Below are 21,137 nucleotides of genomic sequence, written 5' to 3' on the forward strand. Positions count from 1 at the left end.
GGAAGTCGGCCCGCCATTTTTTACAACGGAGTCCTATGGGAGTGTCGCCACTCTGTTATATCTATCGCTCTGGTATGGGAGACCTGACCAGAGACGTGTGCACGCAGGGACAAACGTCCTCCGTCATTACGTCGGAGGTAGCGCTGAACGTCCAGCCAATCAGACGTCTCGACTGAAGCCTGTTTCCCGCCCTCTCTCCTCCCCATGCTTTCAACCAGCAGCAGCCACAGCAGCAGCAGCAGCATTGGGAGCGCCTATCCGCACTGAGCTCTCCCAACCTCTGCCATTTCACTGTGGGCAGCTGCGACTGGTAAGTCATATGAATGAAGCTGGGAGCTTGTTTGTGATACAACCTGTTTAAATGACCTAGATTAACCTGCTATTTTAGGAAAGAGAAGGCATCACAGTGAATGCACGGACTTTCACTGCAGGGGAGCAGAGAGTTCACTTCCCACTTCTACTCTTTGCTCTATCGAATCAACAATCAGAGTTATGTAACTGATAAAAGTCATATTGATATTATAACATAAACGTGTTAACTTGTTATTTTTGATCTACATTGTAAACTGATCTTGCAGGACCTGCTGGTTCCTGTTTGTAGGTGTATTGTTGTTGTTCAAAGGCTTGGTGTGCTTGTGTTAAAGGTGAATGCATTCCTTTTGAATTACTGTTTTGTTTTCCAGACTGTGGGTTCACAATAAAACTGCATGAACATATAATTATAAACCAGGGGGGGGGATATGCCACAACCTGAGGCCTGAGGGGATACTCATTCATTTATTTATCACCTACTGTATACAGTGCCACTGCTGCTCATGCTGCTTTTAACAGGACACTAATGTACTACTGATGTAGTTTTAATGCACTGGATAACCAAAAGTTGATTTCACAGAGTCTTTTGTGTCACTTTCTTGGATGAAATAGGTTGTTGTTGTTTTTGTGAGGAAGCCATCACACCCCAGATACCCAGTCATGGTCCAGGCAAAGACGTGGATCCTAGCCAAGCACTTTGAGGGCTTCCCGAAGGACAGCAACTTTGAGCTCAAGGTAGAGGAGCTCCCCGAGCCCAAAGATGGAGGTAAGGTCATTCTTTTCTTAACTGAGTTACATACAGCTTATTTACACACTTAAACCTTGTTGTTTTTTTCACTCTTTCTTGTTGCAGAAGTGCTTTTGGAGGCTGTGTTTCTCAGCGTGGACCCGTACATGAGGTGAGCAGAGTCTTGAGAAATGTTCAGGATGATCACTGGGGCTCCTCTAACATTACAAACTAATTTCTTAATGGAAAAAATGTGCATAAAATGTAACGTAATGCTGCGTTTTGTCTCATCAGGCCGTTCAGCAGAGTCCGCATGCAAGAAGGCGAAGTGATGATCGGAACTCAAGTGGCCAAGTAATGAAAACACACACACACAGAGGAAGTAGTCTTTAATCTGCCATGATGCACTGCATGCCTGATGTTTCCTCTAAACAGAGCAGGATCTACACCTGCTGTTCATTACTGCAGCCTTTGATTCCCAGTGACTGGAGAGTGAAATTGGACCATTGAAATGTTCTTGGCAGCGTGATCAGACGCTCCATCTGTGTCAGTGGGAATGTTTTTGTGTTGATAAACATGCCGAATGAACGACTCGGTGGCCAAACTTTTTCCAAACCACGTCAAAATAACCAGTTCATTCAACCCAATGTGGTGGGGTTTTTCTTTACTGTGTTGTGCAGAATGAACTTGAACTGAGTTTTATTTGTTGTGTCTATGCCGAACATATGATACAATGGATTTAATTAGCAAAAAGTGAGACAGGTTGTAACTGTTTGTTTGTTTTTTACTCCGTAGAGTGATCCAGAGTAAAAATCCAGCATTTCCCGTGGGAAGCCATGTCGTCGGTCGTGGCGGCTGGAGAAGCCACACAGTCTGCGATGGGACAGACCTCATTCCCATCATGCCTGACTGGCCTCAAGACGTCTCGTTGTCGCTGGCTCTGGGCACCATCGGCATGCCAGGGTAGGACAGATGCTGAGGCATTAAGCTATGATTTCTACCCAGCGTGTTGCTGCCGAGTCAAAGATACAGTTCAAACAGCACATACACTGACAGCTTTCATAAATAGCCTACAGGAAGCTGCAAGCGCTAAAAAGCAGAAAGCTGCTTTTGTTTGAAACCAGAAATAGATAACTGTGAGCTTGGGCAGCTCCCATGTGTAAAAGTGTGTATTAAAGGGATTCTTCACCCAAAATCGATAGTTCACCAGTTTTCTACTCACCGTCATGCCAAGGAAGGGTTTGGAGAACTTTTGGAGTCATCAAAACGCTTTAGGAGTTCCAGGGGGTCCGGCTGGCAACGGATTTTCATATAATGGTGGCGGATAGAGTTCACTTTTGAATCGTCCAAAACACACACTATGAAACATCCAGATACCTCCATACTGCTCGTCCGTACTGACCCAAGTGTCCTGAAGCTGCCACATGAAAAAGTTGTTTGGAAAAAATTAATTTGATCTCTGTTTTTATCCTTGTTGTAGCAGTAGCTCCCAGTGGCTACGAGATGTTCTTCCGTGTTTACATCATACATCCAATGGTTTACAACGACGAACCAACATCTCGCAGCAAATCTTGCGCATGCGCACAAACATCAACAGAGCCACTGGGAGCTACTGCTACAACAAGGCTAAAAACAGAGATCAAATAAATTTTTTCCAAACAACTTTTTCATGTGGCGGCTTCAGGACACTTGGGTCAGTACGGACGAGCAGTATGGAGGTATTTGGATGTTTCATAGTGTGTGTTTTGGACGATTCAAAAGTGAACTCTATTCGCCGCCATTATATGAAAATCCGTTGCCAATCCAAAAGTGTTTTGATGACTCCAAAAGTTCTCCAAACCCTTCCTTGGCATGACGGTGAGTAGGAAATCGATGACTTATCGATTTTTGGGTGAAGAATCCCTTTAAGTAAATGTAGTCACGTCTCCTGAGTAAATATCAGAGGAGATTACTCATCTGAAAAATCTGTTTCCTGCTGAACTCTGGAGAAGGGAGAGTGTGGTTCCTCAGCTGTCTTAGACACTCTCATCTCAGGAGAACAGCTGGACTTTGTCTTCCTTCGAGAAAATAAACAGGTCAGGCTCCAGATGTTTTGTGAAGTCACCTTAAACACACTGATAGCCTCTCGCCATGGAAGTGATTACAGAGAGTTTATTTCTACAAAAGGTCACGGAGGCTCCAGCGGAGAACTTAAAGAAAAACAACACACCCTCTTGCTTTTCAGCTATTTAGAGGCTGAGTTTTCCCTCTTTCTCCGTCTCCAGACTCACAGCGCTGTACGGGATCGAGGAGGTCTTGGGACTCCAGAAGGGCGAGACCCTGCTGGTGAACGCCGCGGCGGGGGCGGTGGGCTCCGTGGTGGGACAGATCGCCAAGCTCAAGGGCTGCAAGGTGGTGGGTTCAGCCGGGTCTGACGCCAAGGTGGCCTTCCTGAAGGAGCTGGGCTTCGACGAGGCCTTCAACTACAAGACCGTCGGATCGCTGGAGGAGGCGCTGAAGAAGGCTTCTCCAGACGGATACGACTGCTTATTCGAAAATGTAAGAAACAGAAATGTTCATTACTTACTTCCTATTTTGTTTACAGCTCTTTCAGTGCTCACGTCTGTCTTGGTTTCAGGTGGGAGGCGCTTTTTCAACTGTGGCCTTGCAACAAATGAAGAACTTTGGAAGAATAGCTGTGTGCGGGAGCATTTCCGTGTACAACGACACCACCCCGCAGACAGGTGTGAACTTCACTTCCTTTTTTTAAATATAGTTTTTATTCCACCTGATTTGCTGTTTTACTTTAAAGGGGACATATTATGCAAAACTCACTTTTTCATTGAATTTACTTGAATAAACTTTATTCAAGTCCCTCCCCACACACACACACACACACACACACTGTTTTCCTTACAGGCATGTAAGTTCAAAGTAAATACATATGAGTGAGGAAAGAAATAATAATTAAAGAAGATAATAATAATAATATTGAAAATAAATTAAAGATAATCATTTTTCCATGTAGCTGTATGATGATTATTCATATACACATTATCGCACATCCCTGCTTTCATTTTCTGTAATTTAGTTTTACTTTACCACTTATATTAGATGCCAGACTGATGCCAAACACAGTGAAGTGCAGCCACGGATGTGTAAACTGCCCATGTAGTAACACCTTTGTTCACTAGAGGGCGCTACAGCGATACAGAAAAAGTTTCCTCAACGTCTTTCTTCAACATCTTTGTCTCTTTCTCAGGCCCGTATCCTCATCTGACCATGATTTTCAAGCAGCTGAAGATGGAGGGCTTCATGCAGAGCAGGTGGGAGCACAAGCACCCCGAGTCCCTGAAGAGGCTGATGGGATGGCTGAAGGAGGTTAGTGACTGAAAACGACTCATCACAACGCCTGATATGATTTAGGAAATTTAGGAAGGATCGATAAATATGAATGATTTGCCCACGTTTCTGATGAATCGTTTGTGAGTTTCTGTTCTAATCTGCTGTGCTTCTTGCAGGGCAAGCTGCAGACCCGGGAGCACGTCACAAAAGGATTTGAAAACATGCCAGCTGCTTTTATGGGCTTGCTGCAGGGAGACAACATCGGCAAGGCGATCGTCGCAGTCTGATGTGAACCGTGGGATCAGTAGAGACGGAGCAGTATTACCTACAATTTACTACAATTTATTACAGAAATCATACATGAAGGACTAAGCAATATAGCTTCATACAACCAAACATATATTTTCATATTAACATGTCAATGTATCACATTTAAATGATTTTGTAGCCACAATAATAAAACATTACACATGAGAGCACTCCTGTAATTAAGTCATAAGGAAATTGTGATTTACAATGTTTACTTTTAGTTGATGATTCACTATTAAAACATTAAAACTGTTTACCTGCTAACATTCAGAAATTGGATTGACTTGATTGAGCTTGATTCATTCTGCTACATTTGGGTTTTCATTCATAAATCCAATACTAGTTGCACTCACTGTTAGTTTTCTTTTTTTAAATTAATGTTTTGACAGCAGCAGCAGCACATGCTAGCTGCTGAAACATTCATTTTCTGTAACGCAATTAACCAAGCGCTTTGTATTAGGTGAGCATTTTTATATAAATAATAAAATTTGTTTATCTTTTTTCAAGTCATGTCTTTCATTTATGTTGTTGGGCTTCATTATTATTGTAGACTTTAATTTTACTAACGTCCTCCTACTAAATCCTAAATCCAGTGGAGAAGAGGGGAAATAAACTCCATTCAAACTGTGTGATCCTTTCATTTGTTAAAGGAAGCGGAGTCTGGATAAAAGAGCAGGCAGGCGCTGTTTGCCTCCTGCTGCCAAGTGGATCTTTTTGTTTCATCAGGAAACAGATTGTATTTTTAGCAGCTAATCTGAATTTCATAAGGTTGTGGACGGCCTCAGCTCCATGGTTACATGGGATAGGCCAGTTTTGGTCCAACCAGATCTACCCACTGTGCCATAGAAGGGTTGGTCTTTATTATTATGATCAGTATGGTATATAATGATTATAATAATGTTATATATAATAATAATAATGTTATTAACCAGCATTATACTGTTCAAAGTGGAGCTGGTTTTATTAAGTTTGAGCTCAAACTGCAGAAACAACGTCGCTTTGAATAATTTAAAAATAGTCAACCCGAGGAGTTAAAACTTCTTAGACATGATGTAATGACTGAGTCACTTGCGGTACTTTACGTCAGAGGGCGGTACGGGAGCCCAGAGGGACCGAGCTGCGCACGCTGAGGTCGTTTACGGTAAAACCAAGAAACTGTCAAGTCATTGTGACTGGAATCACTGCTCGCCGCGTTTCCTGTTTTTACAAATACTTAGGAGATAGGAATAAAATACAATAACGTTCACCATAACAAATCATTATTCAACCTATCATAATAAGATATATTTATGTAGCCTATCATAGATTGATCCGATTGGTCCAGTTGGTCAGATAATAACTAAGTAATCGTGTGTTTTGCGACTGTTTCATAGTACAGATAATTTAGAAACTGGAGGATTTTCACTCGGCTTTTTCCACAACATGCAACATCTTAATCTGCAGGTGGTTTTAAAAAACGGTCCGTCCGACGTGGAAACATTGAGGAGTCAAGCTACAAACAAACAAAACAAAACAAAAGTCTGACGTAGTTGTTACCTTTCAAAATAAACGTCTACGTCTAGTAAACTCACAGGTTCAATAATCCTACAAACAAGTAAAAGTCTTTAATCTAACATCCTGTCTGAGTAAAAATGGAAAAGTCATCTACAAAGTGATGAAAGTAAACGGAAACTGTCATTTGTGACTGATAATATCTGACATTGCTAAATGTGACTGATAATATCTGACATTGCTAAATGTTGATGCAACATCACATAGAGAGGTTGCTTTTCAAAATGAGCCCATTTTCAATTGCTTTATTTAAGGTGAACTACTTAAGGAGACCTCTGGGTCTTAGCCAAAAGTCCTGACCTTGTATGTTCTCTAAAACTCCACCTCTCTAAACAGAAGGAATGATTATTTAATCAATAAGAGTCAGCTGATGCCATCAGTTACTTTGGACCTCCTTTTCTTTTCAGACAATGGCATTTATGTACCTTGAACTGTTTGTTTATCTGCAACTGTCATGCACTCAAGGCTCAGTCATTCTGACAGTAGGTGTCCAGCATGTGTGATAACGTCCGCCCTCACAATTAACCCTCAGGGAGGGTAAATTACTTAACATATTAGGAGGTAGAAAATACACTACAATTGCTAAATGTGACTGATAATATCTGACATTGCTTAATGTTGATGCAACATCACATAGAGAGGATTTTACTGTTGCTTGTCAAAATGAGCCCATTTTCAATTGCTTTATTTAAGGTGAACTACTTTAGTTTAGATTGAGGGATAAGTCTCCCCAAAGGATAACAGAATAAACCTGACAGGCCGTGGTATGAAAATAAAAACAATATAAAGTTCTAACATGAAAAACGTATAGCCATCAATGTTAATGTTGTCTTCTTAGTAAGAAATTGGATCCCTTTACCTCGTTGTAAATTGAACAATTATTACAATTACATTATCATACTAATGTTTATTATGTGTGTGTAATATATCATAGTTAATAGATTGTACGTTGTCAATATTGGGTAAAGAAAAGTAAAAACTGTCTCTTTGATGGAACTATATGAGACATGACAATGAATCATTATGTACCACAACTCCATTTATTTGATAGTTGTAGATACAAAATAATATTATTTGATAGTTGTAGATACAAAATAATATCACTATTTAAGTCTGTTAAGACCCAGAGGTCTCATAATTGGCTCCAGAGGCTTCTCAAAGATTCGGCTTTTTGACACCACATCTTTTTCGTAATAAACTCCTTTTTACCATCTACAAAGAAGATGTGTCAGAGTCTTTTCATCAGCATCGACATCAAAAATATACCTAAAAGTCCTGACCTTTAATAGTATGTTCTCTAAAACTCCACCTCTCTAAACAGAAGGAATGATTATTTAATCAATAAGAGTCAGCTGATGCCATCAGTTACTTTGGACCTCCTTTTCAGACAATGGCATTTATGTACCTTGAACTGTTTGTTTAACTGCAACTGTCATGCACTCAAGGCTCAGACATGACAATGAATCATTATGTGATACAATTTTGCAAAGTACAGCTATCAAATAAATGGAGTAAAACGCAGAAATACCCAATAATTCCACCTAATTGTAGTGATCTAGCAGACAAAATAGCTGCAGTGAAGTGAAATACTGAACTTCTGCTTTATAATATTGTTGCGAAATTGTGTATAATGAGGTTAGTCAATGCAACCATCTGATTCTGACAGGTTTAGAGCAGAAACAATTCTTCAAAGTGAAACTGCTCACTATGGCCAACAACGACGGGCTTTTATTTTGGAGGCAGCGCAGAGTGACTTCCGGTACACCACGCGGCAACAGAATAAAACCCGCGGCGCGTCTTCTTGTATAAGGGCATTGCCAAAACCCACCCGCCTGCTTGTCCGTCGTCCGGCCGCACTCACACTCACCCAACAGCCACCATGGTCCGAGAAGTGGAAAGTCTGGTGAGCTGATATTTGTTCATTTATTTGTTTCTCGGTTTGTTTTAACCGTGTCGGATGTTTCCCACGGTCGGTGCTGCTGCTCCTCCAGCGCGAGGCGGCGGACCGGGGCCGCTCCTTTCTCCCGGTTACCCGGTTTCCGCTCACTGGAGGGATGTGTTTGCTTTCTACACTTTTCTGTCTCCTTCGGTCTTATAATCAACAAAAAAATAATCTTCTCTCGGTCCTGGTATCGTGGCGTGACTTCGTGGTTCAGCTAGTGAGTTGACGGCGGGTTTTGGTTTTGTCAGTCGACGCTGAAGTTGGTTTCGCATTCATTCATGTGCTGTATGCGCTTTAACCGGACAGATTCACATGGTCGTTTCTGGTCTGGTTTAGGTTTAACCTTTTTATTTCTTTTTACAGTCTATGGGTTTAACACGGATAAAACTGATGAATCGCTGCTGTTTTGAGTGTTTCCCACATGTGCAAGACAAGACAGCAGCTTTGCAATTGTGAAATAATGAAAACATCTGCAGGAGCTTTGTGGTTTTCACACGCAGTTTTGACTTGACAAGTGTAAAAAGTTGTTTATTTTATTTTTTATAAAACGTTCCTGGTCGATGAATCATGTCTGGATGGATGTGGAGATTTTCTTGCAATAAGTTGAATTTAAACAGCCTGGCTACGTTTGATTAGTCTGCGTTTCATTATGCAACAATAGATTATGTTTTTTTTTAGAAAAAATACGAGGAATCAGCCGCGTGATAAGTTTCTTCTTTCTTTTTTGATGTCGAATCGGAAGCCGACTTCGCCCCATCCATCCTGCACCATGTGTAGCTCAGTGGACTTTGTCATCTTGTCCCAGGGCGGGACAGACAGCAACACACACTTTTATAAAACATGCTGGGGCGTCAGTGTGCACGCTGCTGCTGCTGTTTGTGTCTTTTACTGATTTTTTATATTGAATGTCGTAACGTTGGTGGCGAGGTGTGCTAACAGCTAACCGCCAGGCTAACGTGGGGGCTGCTACGCGGGGCGCGGGGTTGTGGGCAGAGACCAGGCCGGTCGGTCGGTCCGCAGGGTGGAGGGTGGGACTGTGGGAGTGAGGACGGGCGTGTCCCCTCCTGTCAAAGAGCATGTTATAATAAACCACGTCAAACGTCATTTTCGCATTAGCCACAACTTCAAAAAAAACAAAGTATTCAGCACCACGTCGAGGCTTTTATTTTGTAAATATTTTACAGTCCAAAATCGTATTCTGAATGAGAGACTGTCTCTCCAAATAAACTGCACTCCTGAGTTTTTAAAAAGGAAAGTAAAACCAACTCAGGAAGCCACCGAAAATTAGTTTAAAAGTTACACACAAGTACTTTTTGTTCAATGTCTTTGTATTAGGCATTGTAGGATTTTAAAGCCACTGACTAAATTAAATGCCTGGTCAAATGACAACAACACTACTTTCTCTCTGCATAGTAAGGTACAAGTACAGGTTCAGGTTGGTGCAATCCTGGTGCAGTGTGGTTTAAAAAAAAAACAAAAAAAAACCCCAAAAAAATGCTGATGTTGTTGTTTTTTTGTTTTGTTTGTTTTGTTTTCCTACAGGATGACTTCAACTCTATCCTGCAGGAAGCTGGAGGCAAGCTGGTGGTGGTGGACTTCACAGCCACCTGGTGTGGCCCCTGTCAACAAATCGGCCCCAAGTTTGTAGTAAGTGTCTGTTTGACTGCCTTGTAAAAACAATGTTAAATGTGTTTGAAATCGTTTCATAAAAGAAAGCTTGTATTTAAAACCCAAATTAAGATCATACTCATGTTTTGATATCATATTATTTTCATTAAGGCGGGTTTTTTTAATGTATATATGTGCATGGGAGAATCTACGTATGATTGGCTTAAAGACATTTGTTAATTGTTGTGTAAATTATGTTTGGGCACAAAGCAGCTGCAGCCTTTGTGATACATTTTGTGTCTGTAGTTGTGAGGGTTGTTTAAATGAACCCTTTCCTGGGGGATACGTGCCGCTTCAAGAGCGTCGCTTTGGAGAGAGGGAGACTGTTGCTCAGGCAACCCCAATTGTTGAAATTGCCACTTCAAACAGGAACAGCCTTCACGCCACCGGAGACGTGACGGGACGGCTGTAAACACATTAACCACACAACACCACCGAGACGTCGGTGAAGGGCTCATCAGGATCTGTGCTCACCTCCTTCTTCTGTTTTTCACAGGGGTTCTCAAAACAGCCCGAGTACAAGGACGTCGTCTTCCTGAAGGTCGACGTGGACGAAGCTCAGGTGAGTGTGTTTGGTTTTTGCCGTCACAAGGGGAGTCTATGTGTGTGTAACTAAAATTAAAGCTGCTCTTTCTGTATTAATTCATTGTGAACCTACGTGTGGAAGAGAAGATCAGCTTACTGAAACTCTCACGTCTGACACCACAAGAAAACGTGCTGTAGTGTGTGTGTTGAGGTCAGAGGATGTGAATGTGGTTTTTTGTTTTGACAACACCACCGAGACTTCAGTACTTTTTCTTTTTTTTTTATCTCTGTTGAAGTCCATGCTATATACATTGTTTATGCTATTGATATTGATCAACAACAGCACAAATGTTGGATTATTTAGCATCTTTGCATCTATCTGTACATCTGAAGATGCAAGAAACAGTTTAAGATTTGATTATCAGTATCGATCCAGATTCTGTATCCATTTCCCGTGGACTTTTTGAATGAATGCTGACGCACCATTTCTGCTATTATTATCTTGGAAACGTTTTCAGTCATTGACTAAAGTGATGAAATCCTCCCATTGGTTCGTCTCTAACTCCAACTCCTCCTCCTGAAAGTGGGAAAAGGGCACAAACTTCTGACAGCTCTGCAAACGGAAACGAGTCCTTGTAGTTTCAGCTTATGCCATTTTAATACTCGGAGCAATGTGGACTATGCGTGAAATCCCTTTGTAGAAACCCACAGCTGGATCATGTGATCAAGTCTTTTTGTCCGTCATTCAGATGAGCGTGGCCATCAAACCAATGATTGATGATTAGTTTCAATGGGAAATAAACCATAAACAGAGGGTTGAGGCGTTATTGGCAGATTGACATATCTGTGTCGTGGCTTATTGTGACCACATGTGGCGGTTAACCCACACGGGGGCTTTTTATCTTCCGACCTGTGATGCATTTAACATGAACGTCTACCACAGTGTTGCCAGGGCGGCAGATTGACATGAACTGATTTATTTCATGTCACACATGGCCAATCAATATCACACAGAAGCATTTTCGGTTACTCACTGACTTTGGAGACATTAGGCATTTATTGAGTTTAAGAAGAAAAAAGAAAGGGGGGGGGGATCTAAATACAAATCCCCCGTATTGACAACATGTTACGTAGCAGTGGTTCTGACTTGGTTACGACTCTTTCCTTTTTTTTCTGGTTTGCAGGATGTGGCCCAACATTGCGGCATCAACTGCATGCCCACATTCCATTTTTACAAGAACGGAAAAAAGGTACGTTTAAACTGACTTTACCTCCGTTTTTTCAAAAGCGTGTTTTGTGTTTATTATTATTATTATTATTATTATTATTATTATTAGTCTGATCGGCTCGGCGCAGCAGCAACTTGGTTGTTCTACTATTTACTGTAACTGTGGGTTTATGTTCAGATAATGTGACTTTCATTGACCTCAAAAAAAGAAAAAATCTGATCGCACAGGAAACTCCATCCTCATTTTTCAAAATTGATTCACAAATCCTAAAGTAAAAATTTAGAAATCAATTGAATTAATAATCAAATAAAATCAAAATATGACACAAAGAAGACGGAGTTGTTCCGAGGTAAATTCATGCAAAACCACCGATGCGCATTCTTGTCGGGGGCAGTTTTTCAGCAAGCAGTCTCTGCATTTACCTCGAAAACAACTGCGTCTGGTAACGTTCTGTTATTATCTCATAGCGTGGTGAATGTGCAGATCACAACTTGTCCACCAGAGCGTTGTGGAGTTGTTGGATTGTGTATTTCATGAGTTTGATGAGGGACACCAAGAAATCCCATTAGCCTCCGTAGCGTAGCTCTGAGCAGCTCGTGGCTCTGCTCCGCCGTTCTGAAAATAGCTTGCACCGACAATTAAAGGTAACAAACCTACTCCTAAAACTATAGGGATTATGGCAATACATTTGCTGAAATGTTGAGCTATCTCTTTTTAAATGGAGGTTTAGAGCTAGAGAGTGAAAATGTAGCGTTGCATACCAGTACTTAATTTGTGTGTGTGTGTGTGTTTTCAGGTGCATGAATTCTCTGGTGCCAACGCCACAACCCTGGAAGAAAAACTGAAAGAGCTGAAGTGACCAATCCACAGACACACATGCATACACACCCACCAACCCACACAAACACAAACACACACATCTCATTGTAAAAAATGCAGAAGCTGCTGTTGTCCTTCTCCGTCTCAGATATTCCAGTTAATGTACAAACATCAGGTCTTCTCTTCCACACAGGTACTAATTCCTCCCACTCATCATGTCTTGGTTAAAGTCCCTGTTAGCTCGAGGTGTGTGTGTGTCCACCGTCTCAACAACAACAACAACAGGTTGAGGTTTGACTAGACCCTGATGTGTGACCACTTTTTAAAATTGTTTTATATATAAATATACGATGGATTGGCTTTTTTTCCTCCGGACCGGCTCAACTTTTTCTTTGTATCTTGTGTTCAAAGTGGATTTAATAAATAAAAGACGACTTAACGGAACACGTTGTGATGTTTGTGTGATTCACATTTCAGCGCGTCGAGGCTGCTGGATCCAAAGTCGAGCGTCTCATGGTATTTTATGCTTTAATAAAAATGTGAGAATAGTTTACACATATACACTGAACAATTGCATCAATAGTTTTTACACATCGTACAAGTATATAGCAGCATACGTTTAATACTGTTGAGTCTCTATATGAAAAAATACAGCTTTATTTTACAAACTGGTTCTTGCTTTGCCTTTTTGCAGAGAGATGAGAATGAACGGTTTAACTATACAAGAGTTCCCTTCATAAGACGATTCACATGGAGCTGAGTGGAAACTTTAGAAGTGATAATATCCTGATCTTCTTTTCCTGCAGTGAGAAAGAAACGGTTATAAGTTTGACGTTATAAGAGGGAAATTCAGGTGTTAAAAAGGAAGTTCATGTTTTTTCAGTGTTTTCATTTTCCCTTTTTGTGCCACGGACGTTGTTCATCACACCAAGTGTCAGTTATGGACAAACCTGCACGTTTCAGTGTCCAGCTTTATCCCAGTTTTAAATCAGGTCACTAGTGAGAAAGTCCCTGAGTTTAACTGGTTTTACTCTTAAACAGGGAGGGATGGGAAGATTAACGAACTACAGGAGTGTTTCTCAACAGTGATGCTCAAACTCCTTGGAAAATTCTCCTGAACTCTGCTGTCGATGACTCTGGATTCATATGAAGCAACGGGACTTTCCTGTGTCTTCATGTAGCTCAGTTTCACTTTCTGTACAGGAGCGCACACATGAACCTTTTTCTATTAAATACAGGCACATCTCTACAGGAGTGTATTGCATTCACTTGGAGAAAAAAACAACAACTGGTTTTTCTGAGTAATTTATTTTTTGGTTTGTTTTTCTGACTAATTTCATGGTAATATTTTTCCTCCTGTTTTTCCTGGTAATTTTTTTTCTGACTTAAAACTCCCACCTGCAAGTAATGTTTAACCGCTGCAGTCAAGCCTCCACTTCCCTTTTTCACTGTGTTCCCAGTAAATTCAGATTTATATTGACAGGAAACTACCTGTTATTACAGACCGCCACCTCAGAGAGGGTCACTCAGAAAATAGAGCAGTCCGATCAAAGATGGTTTATAGAGTATCTTTGGTCTGATGTAGCACCTTTATTTTGAAATCAGGCCTTACGTTATACTTGCAGGTGGGAGCTTCTCGCAGCATTTTGAAATCTCAATAGCTAAGTCAGAAAAAAATTACCCCGAAAAACAGAAAAAAGATTAGTAAGAAAAATGGAAAAAATTACCCTGAAAAACAAACCAAAAAATAAATTATTCAAGTGAATGCAATATGCTTCCGTACATCTCATTAAATGAGAACATCATGTCAATTTCAGTAGTTCAAGTCAAACAGCTCCAACCAAGTACTGAGCGCAAAGACTTGAGTGAAATGGATCTATATAATGTATTTGTTTAACTTTGAATTGAATTACTGACATAAATGAACAGTGTGCTACTGTTTAGCTGTAAGCGTCATGTGGGTGCAGCTGCTGTGGAGAGCTTAACGTTGGCATGTCGGCCTGCTGAGGTTTGCATTTACAGTCACGGCCACGGAGAGCAGCGTCCGACTACACAGCTGCAGCTTCGTGTTGCCTTCACTGACCTGTTACCTGCTGCCCCTGGATCCACAGCTGAAGAAAATGTGTGTGTGTGGTTTTGTTACGGTAATAATAACTATCATATTTATGTTTTAAAAGGTCGAGTCTCTATGTAAATGTTTGATGAATCATCCGTGTGTGTGTGTGTGTTCACCTGGAGCAGTCGTGCCCGCTCCACCCTGACGTGCAGTGACATCTGTTCGGCCGGATGCATCGGCCTCCATTCTGACAGGGCGATGAACACACAGCTGTGGACGCACAACACACACACACACACACACACACAGAAACAAATACACGTCATCAATACTATAGATGCAAACACATCGTCACGAGGTCACCGCCCCCATGAGACGGTGTTGTCAGGGTGATGATAATAATGATGATGACGTGAGGGGAATCCTCCCCGTCTACACACACACACACGCTCCCGTCACAACGTCTCTGTGCTGTGAGTGCACACGGGGCCGTTGTATAGGGGAGAAAGGTGGTGATAACTCTAGGGGCCCAGCGCCCAGTGGGGCCCATAAAAAACCCAGTAGTCTAATCTTTGTATGACTGATTTATTCTGCGTAAGACCCTGACTAGTACTCATAGTACACTGTAAAAACTCAACATCTTTCCAAGAATATTTGTCTTATTTCTTGTCCAAATGTCTCATTTCTAGCCAAATCTAATCTCTTTCCACTTAAAATAAGACTCATTACCTAAAAATTTACTTGTTTTTAGATAATTTTCACTTAAATTCACAATAAATAGAAAAATCTGCCAGTGAAAGTAAGTTTTTTGTGCTTGTAATAAGGAAGAAAAACTTGCTCCAGTATCAGATTTTTTCTACTTATTCCAAGTGAAAATATGCTTGAAAGAAGTCAAAAGTGTCTAAAAACAAGCTACTTTTAATATGATGTGTCTTATTTTAATTATAATGAGATTTGTTTTGACTAGAAATTACATTTTGACTAGAAATAAGATAAATATTCTTGCTAAGATACTTGAGTTTTTGCAGTGTAATGCTGCATTAGCATCAAAACAAAGAAGGCTAAATAAAAAACGATAATACATACCAAAGTCCTTCTAGGCAAGTCAGGCCACTCGGCGGCCATATTGGCGACGCTTCGAAAAGCCCAAGAAGACCAGACCCCTATCTAATTGAATGGAGGGGTGGTCAAATCCACCCTTTAACGTGATAGCAGGACGGAAAAAACATACAGACGTGCTAGCCAGTGAAATAAGATACAAATAAAAACCAAAAAAACATAGACTTTACCGCAGAATGACGTTTAAATCGCTATTTTTCCACAGGGAGTACTCAACTGCGCATGCGCGCGGATTTACGACACAGCCGTTACTGTACGGCTGTAACGGCTAAATCCGTGATCTAGCAGCAGCCCGAGCATACCTACACCGGTCTGCCCTGCTCTACCTGGAGACATATCGGCTTGGGTCTGGAGATTTTTGCTAAAAAATAAACGCTAGACTTACATGAAATCCGTCTTAATAATCACCTATGGGCTCCTAGTTCTGTGTGTGGTCACTGTGTCTGCTCCCCCCTCCCACGATCCCCACAAACGTTAGCTGTCTCGGATGCTATCGAATGCTAGCATGGATGTATTAGTGCTAGCATGTCGTCTCAGCAGCAGCAGCAGTCAGTTAAAAATAAATAAATACAGTCCGAGTGAACCGCTGGAGCCACGGACTGATTACCGACCATCACTAACAACTAAAGCCTCGACCGGTAACAAGTATGAGGGGCGTTCGTTGTGCTGAGCTAGCTCGATGCTAACTTCGACTAGCGGTAGCGTTAGCATCCGCCGCTAGCTTCGGTTAGCATCCGCCGCTAACAGCCGCTTCTCAGCTCACAACAAGCCTCTCGTACTCGGTACAATAAAACGAGAGGCTCTCGTTAATGGTGACGGTGTCTATCGGTCCACGGCTCCAGTGCTTCACCCGGACTGTGTGTGTGTTGTTGTTTTTTTTTTGGAGTGGACTGCTGCTGCTGCTGCTGCTATCATGGACAGGAGGCTAACGCCCCCAGGGGAAGGGGCCCAGTTTGAATGTTTAGGTTAAAAAATGAAACGAACAAAACTATACATTCAAAAGTTAAATGAAAGAAAAGGTGGACTGATCGGTTCATTGTAAAACACTTATTGATGTGAATGTGGTGAATTCTGTATACGTAGCGAGGTAGCTCTTTCGTTCAGCAGCACAGACCTGAAGCTTCACTTTTCATTAAGACCAACCAATGTGGCTGCCAAATTAACAAGCCGGCAGTAAACCTCTAAAACTCCGCGGGTAAATGTAACAGCTTTCCTCCAGGATGAGGAGCCGCTCCCGGTCGCCGGTGGCTTTTCCGAAAACCTTAGAGTAAATGTTCAACCTGACCAGTGACCACATACAGTACACACGGTGCTAAAGCCGTGTTGTTGTTGCCACCAGGTAGGTTTGTCTGTCGTAAATCTACTTGTGCGCATGCGCTGGTGCAACAACATGATTGGCCTAGTTCAGCTCTGGCAAAGCAGGTGATTGGCTGCTGGTGAAAAGGGGCGGGACATGCGCCATCTTTGGCGTCGCAGCTTTCCCCATTCAAAACGGGCAGAGTGGTCTGTCTCCTCATATTAGAACGTCTCTGTACATACGTAGTCTAAGAAAAAAAAGGAAAAGTTAGGGGGAGGGGCCCACTTTAGTATTCTTTAAGGGGGCCCAGAATTCCTAGCAACGGCCCTGGTGCACACACACACACACACACACAGACAGCAGGTGAACATGGTGAACACATCGGGGACTCACCGCTGTGACAGCGCGTGCCTGTCCACCCGCTGGGACACTCGCACTGGTAGGGCGCCACGCAGCGGCCCCCGTTCAGGCAGGGCAGGATACAGATCGCTGTCGGTGAGCAGAGACAGAGAGAGAGACAACGTCACGTTACCGTCCCAACGAAGAGCGGATCTGTTTTCTGTTTTAGATTTACATCGTCATGTCATTGTGTTGTTTTTCACAATACAACGACACTTATTCTGCAACCTCCTCTGAGGATACAGCACACAGACACACACTTCTCCTTGAAAAACATCCTCACATCCTTGAATTGCTCATCTTGCTAACCTTTATTTGTCTCTGATCCAGTAATATCCATTAATCTATTTACAATGTCACGTTGACCTGTTCATTAATCTATTTAAAGGGCTGTTACGTCCTATCAGGTTCAATAAATTCATCTAAAACTGCTTTTCCTGTGTCGTGTCCATTGTATCGTTTGAATGGTGTTTGAGCCACTCATGGCATCATAATGTGGACTCGTCTGGGTGCATCACTGAGGATAAACAGGTGAAATAAAGTAGTGTGTTGTTGTAGTGTAGCTGGTGCGACATGTGAACAGTCCTGTGTTCAGAGAAGCGTGTGGCTGCTCATGACGACCTGTGTGATGCCTGCTTTGTGTGTGTGTGCGAATGAGCTATAGCTGAGGTTTAGTGTGTTGAAGCCGTCTCATTTGTTTTCACTTGTCTGTGTCGTTGTTGTGTGAGGCCCGGCGGCTTTTGTCTATTATTGTGTGCTCAACATTTGCTTGTGTGAGCTTCACTTTGTGCAGCTCTGCTTCTGTTCTCTGTGCCCTGTGTGGTGCTTTAAGAGGTTTGTGTTGCTGAGGAAACTTCAGCTCAGTTTTTGTGTTTGTTACTCGTGAGCTCTTACAGCTCCTTCGCTGACAGTTTGGCCTGTTCTTCCGACCTGGGGAGACACGAGGTTAGAAAGAGTAGCTTCAGTGTGTGTGTGTGACTCTCAGCAACTCTTAGGTCATATAAACACAGACCAGGAAGAAAGCACGGTGGCTGATAGGGGTGTGTCACTAAATATGATGTGGGTAAAAACAAACATTCAGTCCGTCCTTATGAAAAAGATGTTGCACCTTGAGAAAAAGAAAAGGAGATCCTGCAACACTTCTCTTGCAAACCATCAGTTTTCACTATTAAAAGGTGATGGTTTACAAAGAGCAGTGTTGCGAGATCTTGTTTTTCTTTTTTCTTTTCCTAACTTTTTGGATGTACAAATACTTTTCTGTTGAAAGAAAAAGACGCTGAAAATAATTTGTGACATTTTGAGCGTGTGGCGAGAACCTTTAACTCCTTTTAATCGATGTGAGAGCAGGACAACGGGCTCGTCTTGTCTTGAGATTTTCAGCCATGATTCAATTATTGCTTTTTTAAACTTGTGCTGACTGAGCTTAAAGAAAACAAAAACTCAACGTTGCTTTCTCAGCTGAAAACGACATGTGACACCTTTATCTCTCTCTATCTCTACACCATTGTCTGCTGAAACCAGTCCAGTGAGCTACCTGCACGGCAGCGTTACTGTCGTTCATAAAGGTTATACTTTGACGTTTTACTTACGCTCCTCACACAGTCGTCCCATCCAGCCCTCGGGACAGGAGCAGGTGTTGGGCCGCTGACACACACCTCCGTTCTGACACTGCAGCCAACACACAGCTGAGGGAGACGCACACAGACACACACACACACAGAAAGAAACAAAAATATCAGATTGTGTTCAGAGGAATCACACCCACACACCCTCTGATGCGACTCTTGGCCGTTGACCCTCATGCACTGAAACAAAGGAGGCATTCACACACTGCAGATTGAATTCCTGTCATCAACACGCCCTGAGTGTTTGTGTGTGTGTGTGTGCGCGTGCATATTTCTGTATGTAGCTCAGCAGCTGTTAAGGAAAGGCCAACCTGGACCCAGCCCCGATTTTCACATGGAAAGCATGTAAGTAGCCCTGAGTGGTGTTTTTCTCCGTCTCTATTTGTAGTGAGGCCACAGGTGCAGGTTTATGAAGGTCGAACTCTGATTGGTCGATCAGTTCACCTGGTGATATTTTGTCTATGAGGATGATGAAACCTGATTTGTTTTAGCTGGTAACACGATTGAAAAATTGAATTTTATTTCTGTCATATTGGATAATATCAATCTACTGATGTTCGGTGCTTTACAGATGTATTTAATGCATTTCTTCTATGATGAACTCTGACTCTTTTTTTCTCCAATTTCCCTTCAACCGTCCACATATCTGACTCATCGTGAACAATGATGTTTTCCAGAGAAGGAGGCAGCTTCATGTTCAAACGTTGAGTCAGGTGGAGAGCCAGACTGTGGATGTTGACACTCGTTTCCTGTGTAATGGCTGGTGATTACACAGCTTCCAGCTCCTCGTTGCGTGTGTGTGTGTTTTGGCTTGTACTGATTGTGAATTTGCTCTTTCGGGAACAGACGCTGCGTCTCCACCAAAAACCAGCTTCCAGTACTTGTATTATATCATAGCTGCACTAGAACAATCTTGATATGATGCCAGAAAGTGTTGTTTTTATCCAACTGTTCACAAAAAAAGGAAAACACACCACTCAGCAGCTCAACTGTGCCTGAAATGTAACTATACAGTGTCATGCAAAAGTTTCATTTCTGTTAATGTGAACAGTTAAAGCAAGTGGAAGATGAAATGATCTCTGACACTCTTTAAGTAGTATCAGTGTATTGTTTTTGTTTTCTACAAGTTTAGAGTGAGAAGGGAAACGAAGCAGCAGCCTGTAAAAGAATGGGAAACCCAGGAGACTTGAGCTCTCAGATAACTTTGACCGAGGTATCAGACAAGATATTTACTATTAACACACTGTTTTCCAAAGGGGGCTACTAGGTACTAACTAGGCTGTCAGCCCTTTTCCTTTTCTTTCATTTTGAAAATGTAAAAGATGAAAATAAATATGATATTGTTTAAAATGTAAAGTGAATGTGTCATCTGTAACTTTATGCCTTCTGGAGGTCAAAGTTATCTGAGAGCTCAAGTCTCCTGGGTTTCCCATTCTTTTGCAGGCTGCTGCTTTGTTTCCCCTTTTTCACTCTAAAACTGTAGAAAACAAAAAAAAAAACACACTGATATTACTTTAAATATTGCAAACGAGTGTTTAATGTTTAACTTTATGCCTTTTGGAGATCATTTCATTTCATCTTCCACTTGCTTTAACTGTTCACATGAACAGACATTTTGACCAGGTGCACCCTCAGACTAAATGCTTTTAAATTGTCTGAGGGTGGGTTTGTTTCTTTAACGGGACTGGATCCAGGCTGCAGAACGAACTCATATGAGTTGTGAGTCACAGTGGTAGTGGTACTGTAGGAGCGAGCATCAGTCACAGAGCAGCAGGGAAGAGGGAAGAGCGTCTGTGGTGAAGCTGCCTGGGGAGTTTCTACCCTCCACAGAGCAGCAGCAGCAGCAGCAGCAGCAGCAGTTGTTGTTACAGTAGAGAAGCAGCACAGCGTCACGAGCGACAGGCAGAGTCAGCTGAAGCAAAGTATCCTGGGAAACAAAACCAAAAAAAAGGGCAGAGAGAGGCGGGGACCTCTGCGATCTCTCTACCTCTGCATGTTGGAGGCGGCGTCCAGGTGCCGTTCTCCAGACACCTGCTCCGTCCGACGCCCTCCATCGTGTATCCGCCAAAACACGAGTACGCCGCCACGTCCCCGAACTGGAACACCGCCCCCCGCACCACCCCATTGGCCACGTGGAGAGGGGGGCCACAGGACACCCCTGCACAACAGCCCAGATGGAACGACCCACGAGTTATTCACTACGCTACTTATACGTATAAGTGCTGCTGCTGCCTG

General features: G+C 42.3%; 3 protein-coding genes across 6 annotated transcripts in view; 2 read left to right on the forward strand and 1 right to left on the reverse strand.

The window, feature by feature from the left end:
• The first annotated feature begins 924 nt into the window (after positions 1–924).
• Positions 925–5,178, forward strand: LOC146969171 (prostaglandin reductase 1-like). The gene is made up of 8 exons (XM_085759621.1): positions 925–1,078; positions 1,166–1,211; positions 1,334–1,393; positions 1,835–2,002; positions 3,304–3,577; positions 3,657–3,762; positions 4,281–4,399; positions 4,540–5,178. The coding sequence occupies exons 1-8, from the start codon at positions 973–975 to the stop codon at positions 4,648–4,650; spliced, it is 990 nt and encodes a 329-aa protein (XP_085615747.1). The 5' UTR covers positions 925–972; the 3' UTR covers positions 4,651–5,178.
• Positions 5,179–8,087: 2,909 nt separating this feature from the next.
• Positions 8,088–12,722, forward strand: txnb (thioredoxin b). The gene is made up of 5 exons (XM_085759866.1): positions 8,088–8,126; positions 9,708–9,812; positions 10,330–10,395; positions 11,543–11,608; positions 12,384–12,722. Exons 1-5 carry the CDS (start codon positions 8,103–8,105, stop codon positions 12,444–12,446), a joined length of 324 nt encoding a protein of 107 aa, XP_085615992.1. The 5' UTR covers positions 8,088–8,102; the 3' UTR covers positions 12,447–12,722.
• A 195-nt stretch (positions 12,723–12,917) lies between these two features.
• svep1 (sushi, von Willebrand factor type A, EGF and pentraxin domain containing 1) overlaps positions 12,918–21,137 on the reverse strand; it is a 102,782-nt gene continuing 94,562 nt past the window's right edge. For 3 of the 4 annotated variants that reach the window (XM_085759863.1, XM_085759862.1, XM_085759861.1), the window contains 5 exons: positions 20,890–21,060; positions 18,867–18,962; positions 17,272–17,367; positions 14,639–14,732; positions 12,918–13,206 (listed from right to left, as the gene is read on the reverse strand). In XM_085759863.1, coding sequence (XP_085615989.1) covers positions 13,176–13,206; positions 14,639–14,732; positions 17,272–17,367; positions 18,867–18,962; positions 20,890–21,060 — 488 coding nt within the window. In that variant the 3' untranslated portion in view covers positions 12,918–13,175. The remainder of the gene's footprint in view (positions 13,207–14,638; positions 14,733–17,271; positions 17,368–18,866; positions 18,963–20,889; positions 21,061–21,137) is intronic. The other variant, XM_085759864.1, reaches the window with a different exon arrangement.

This window comes from Trachurus japonicus, chromosome 18 (assembly GCF_045865225.1).
Source record: "Trachurus japonicus isolate A0001 chromosome 18, Traja_1.0".
NCBI classification, from domain to species: domain Eukaryota; kingdom Metazoa; phylum Chordata; class Actinopteri; order Carangiformes; family Carangidae; genus Trachurus; species Trachurus japonicus.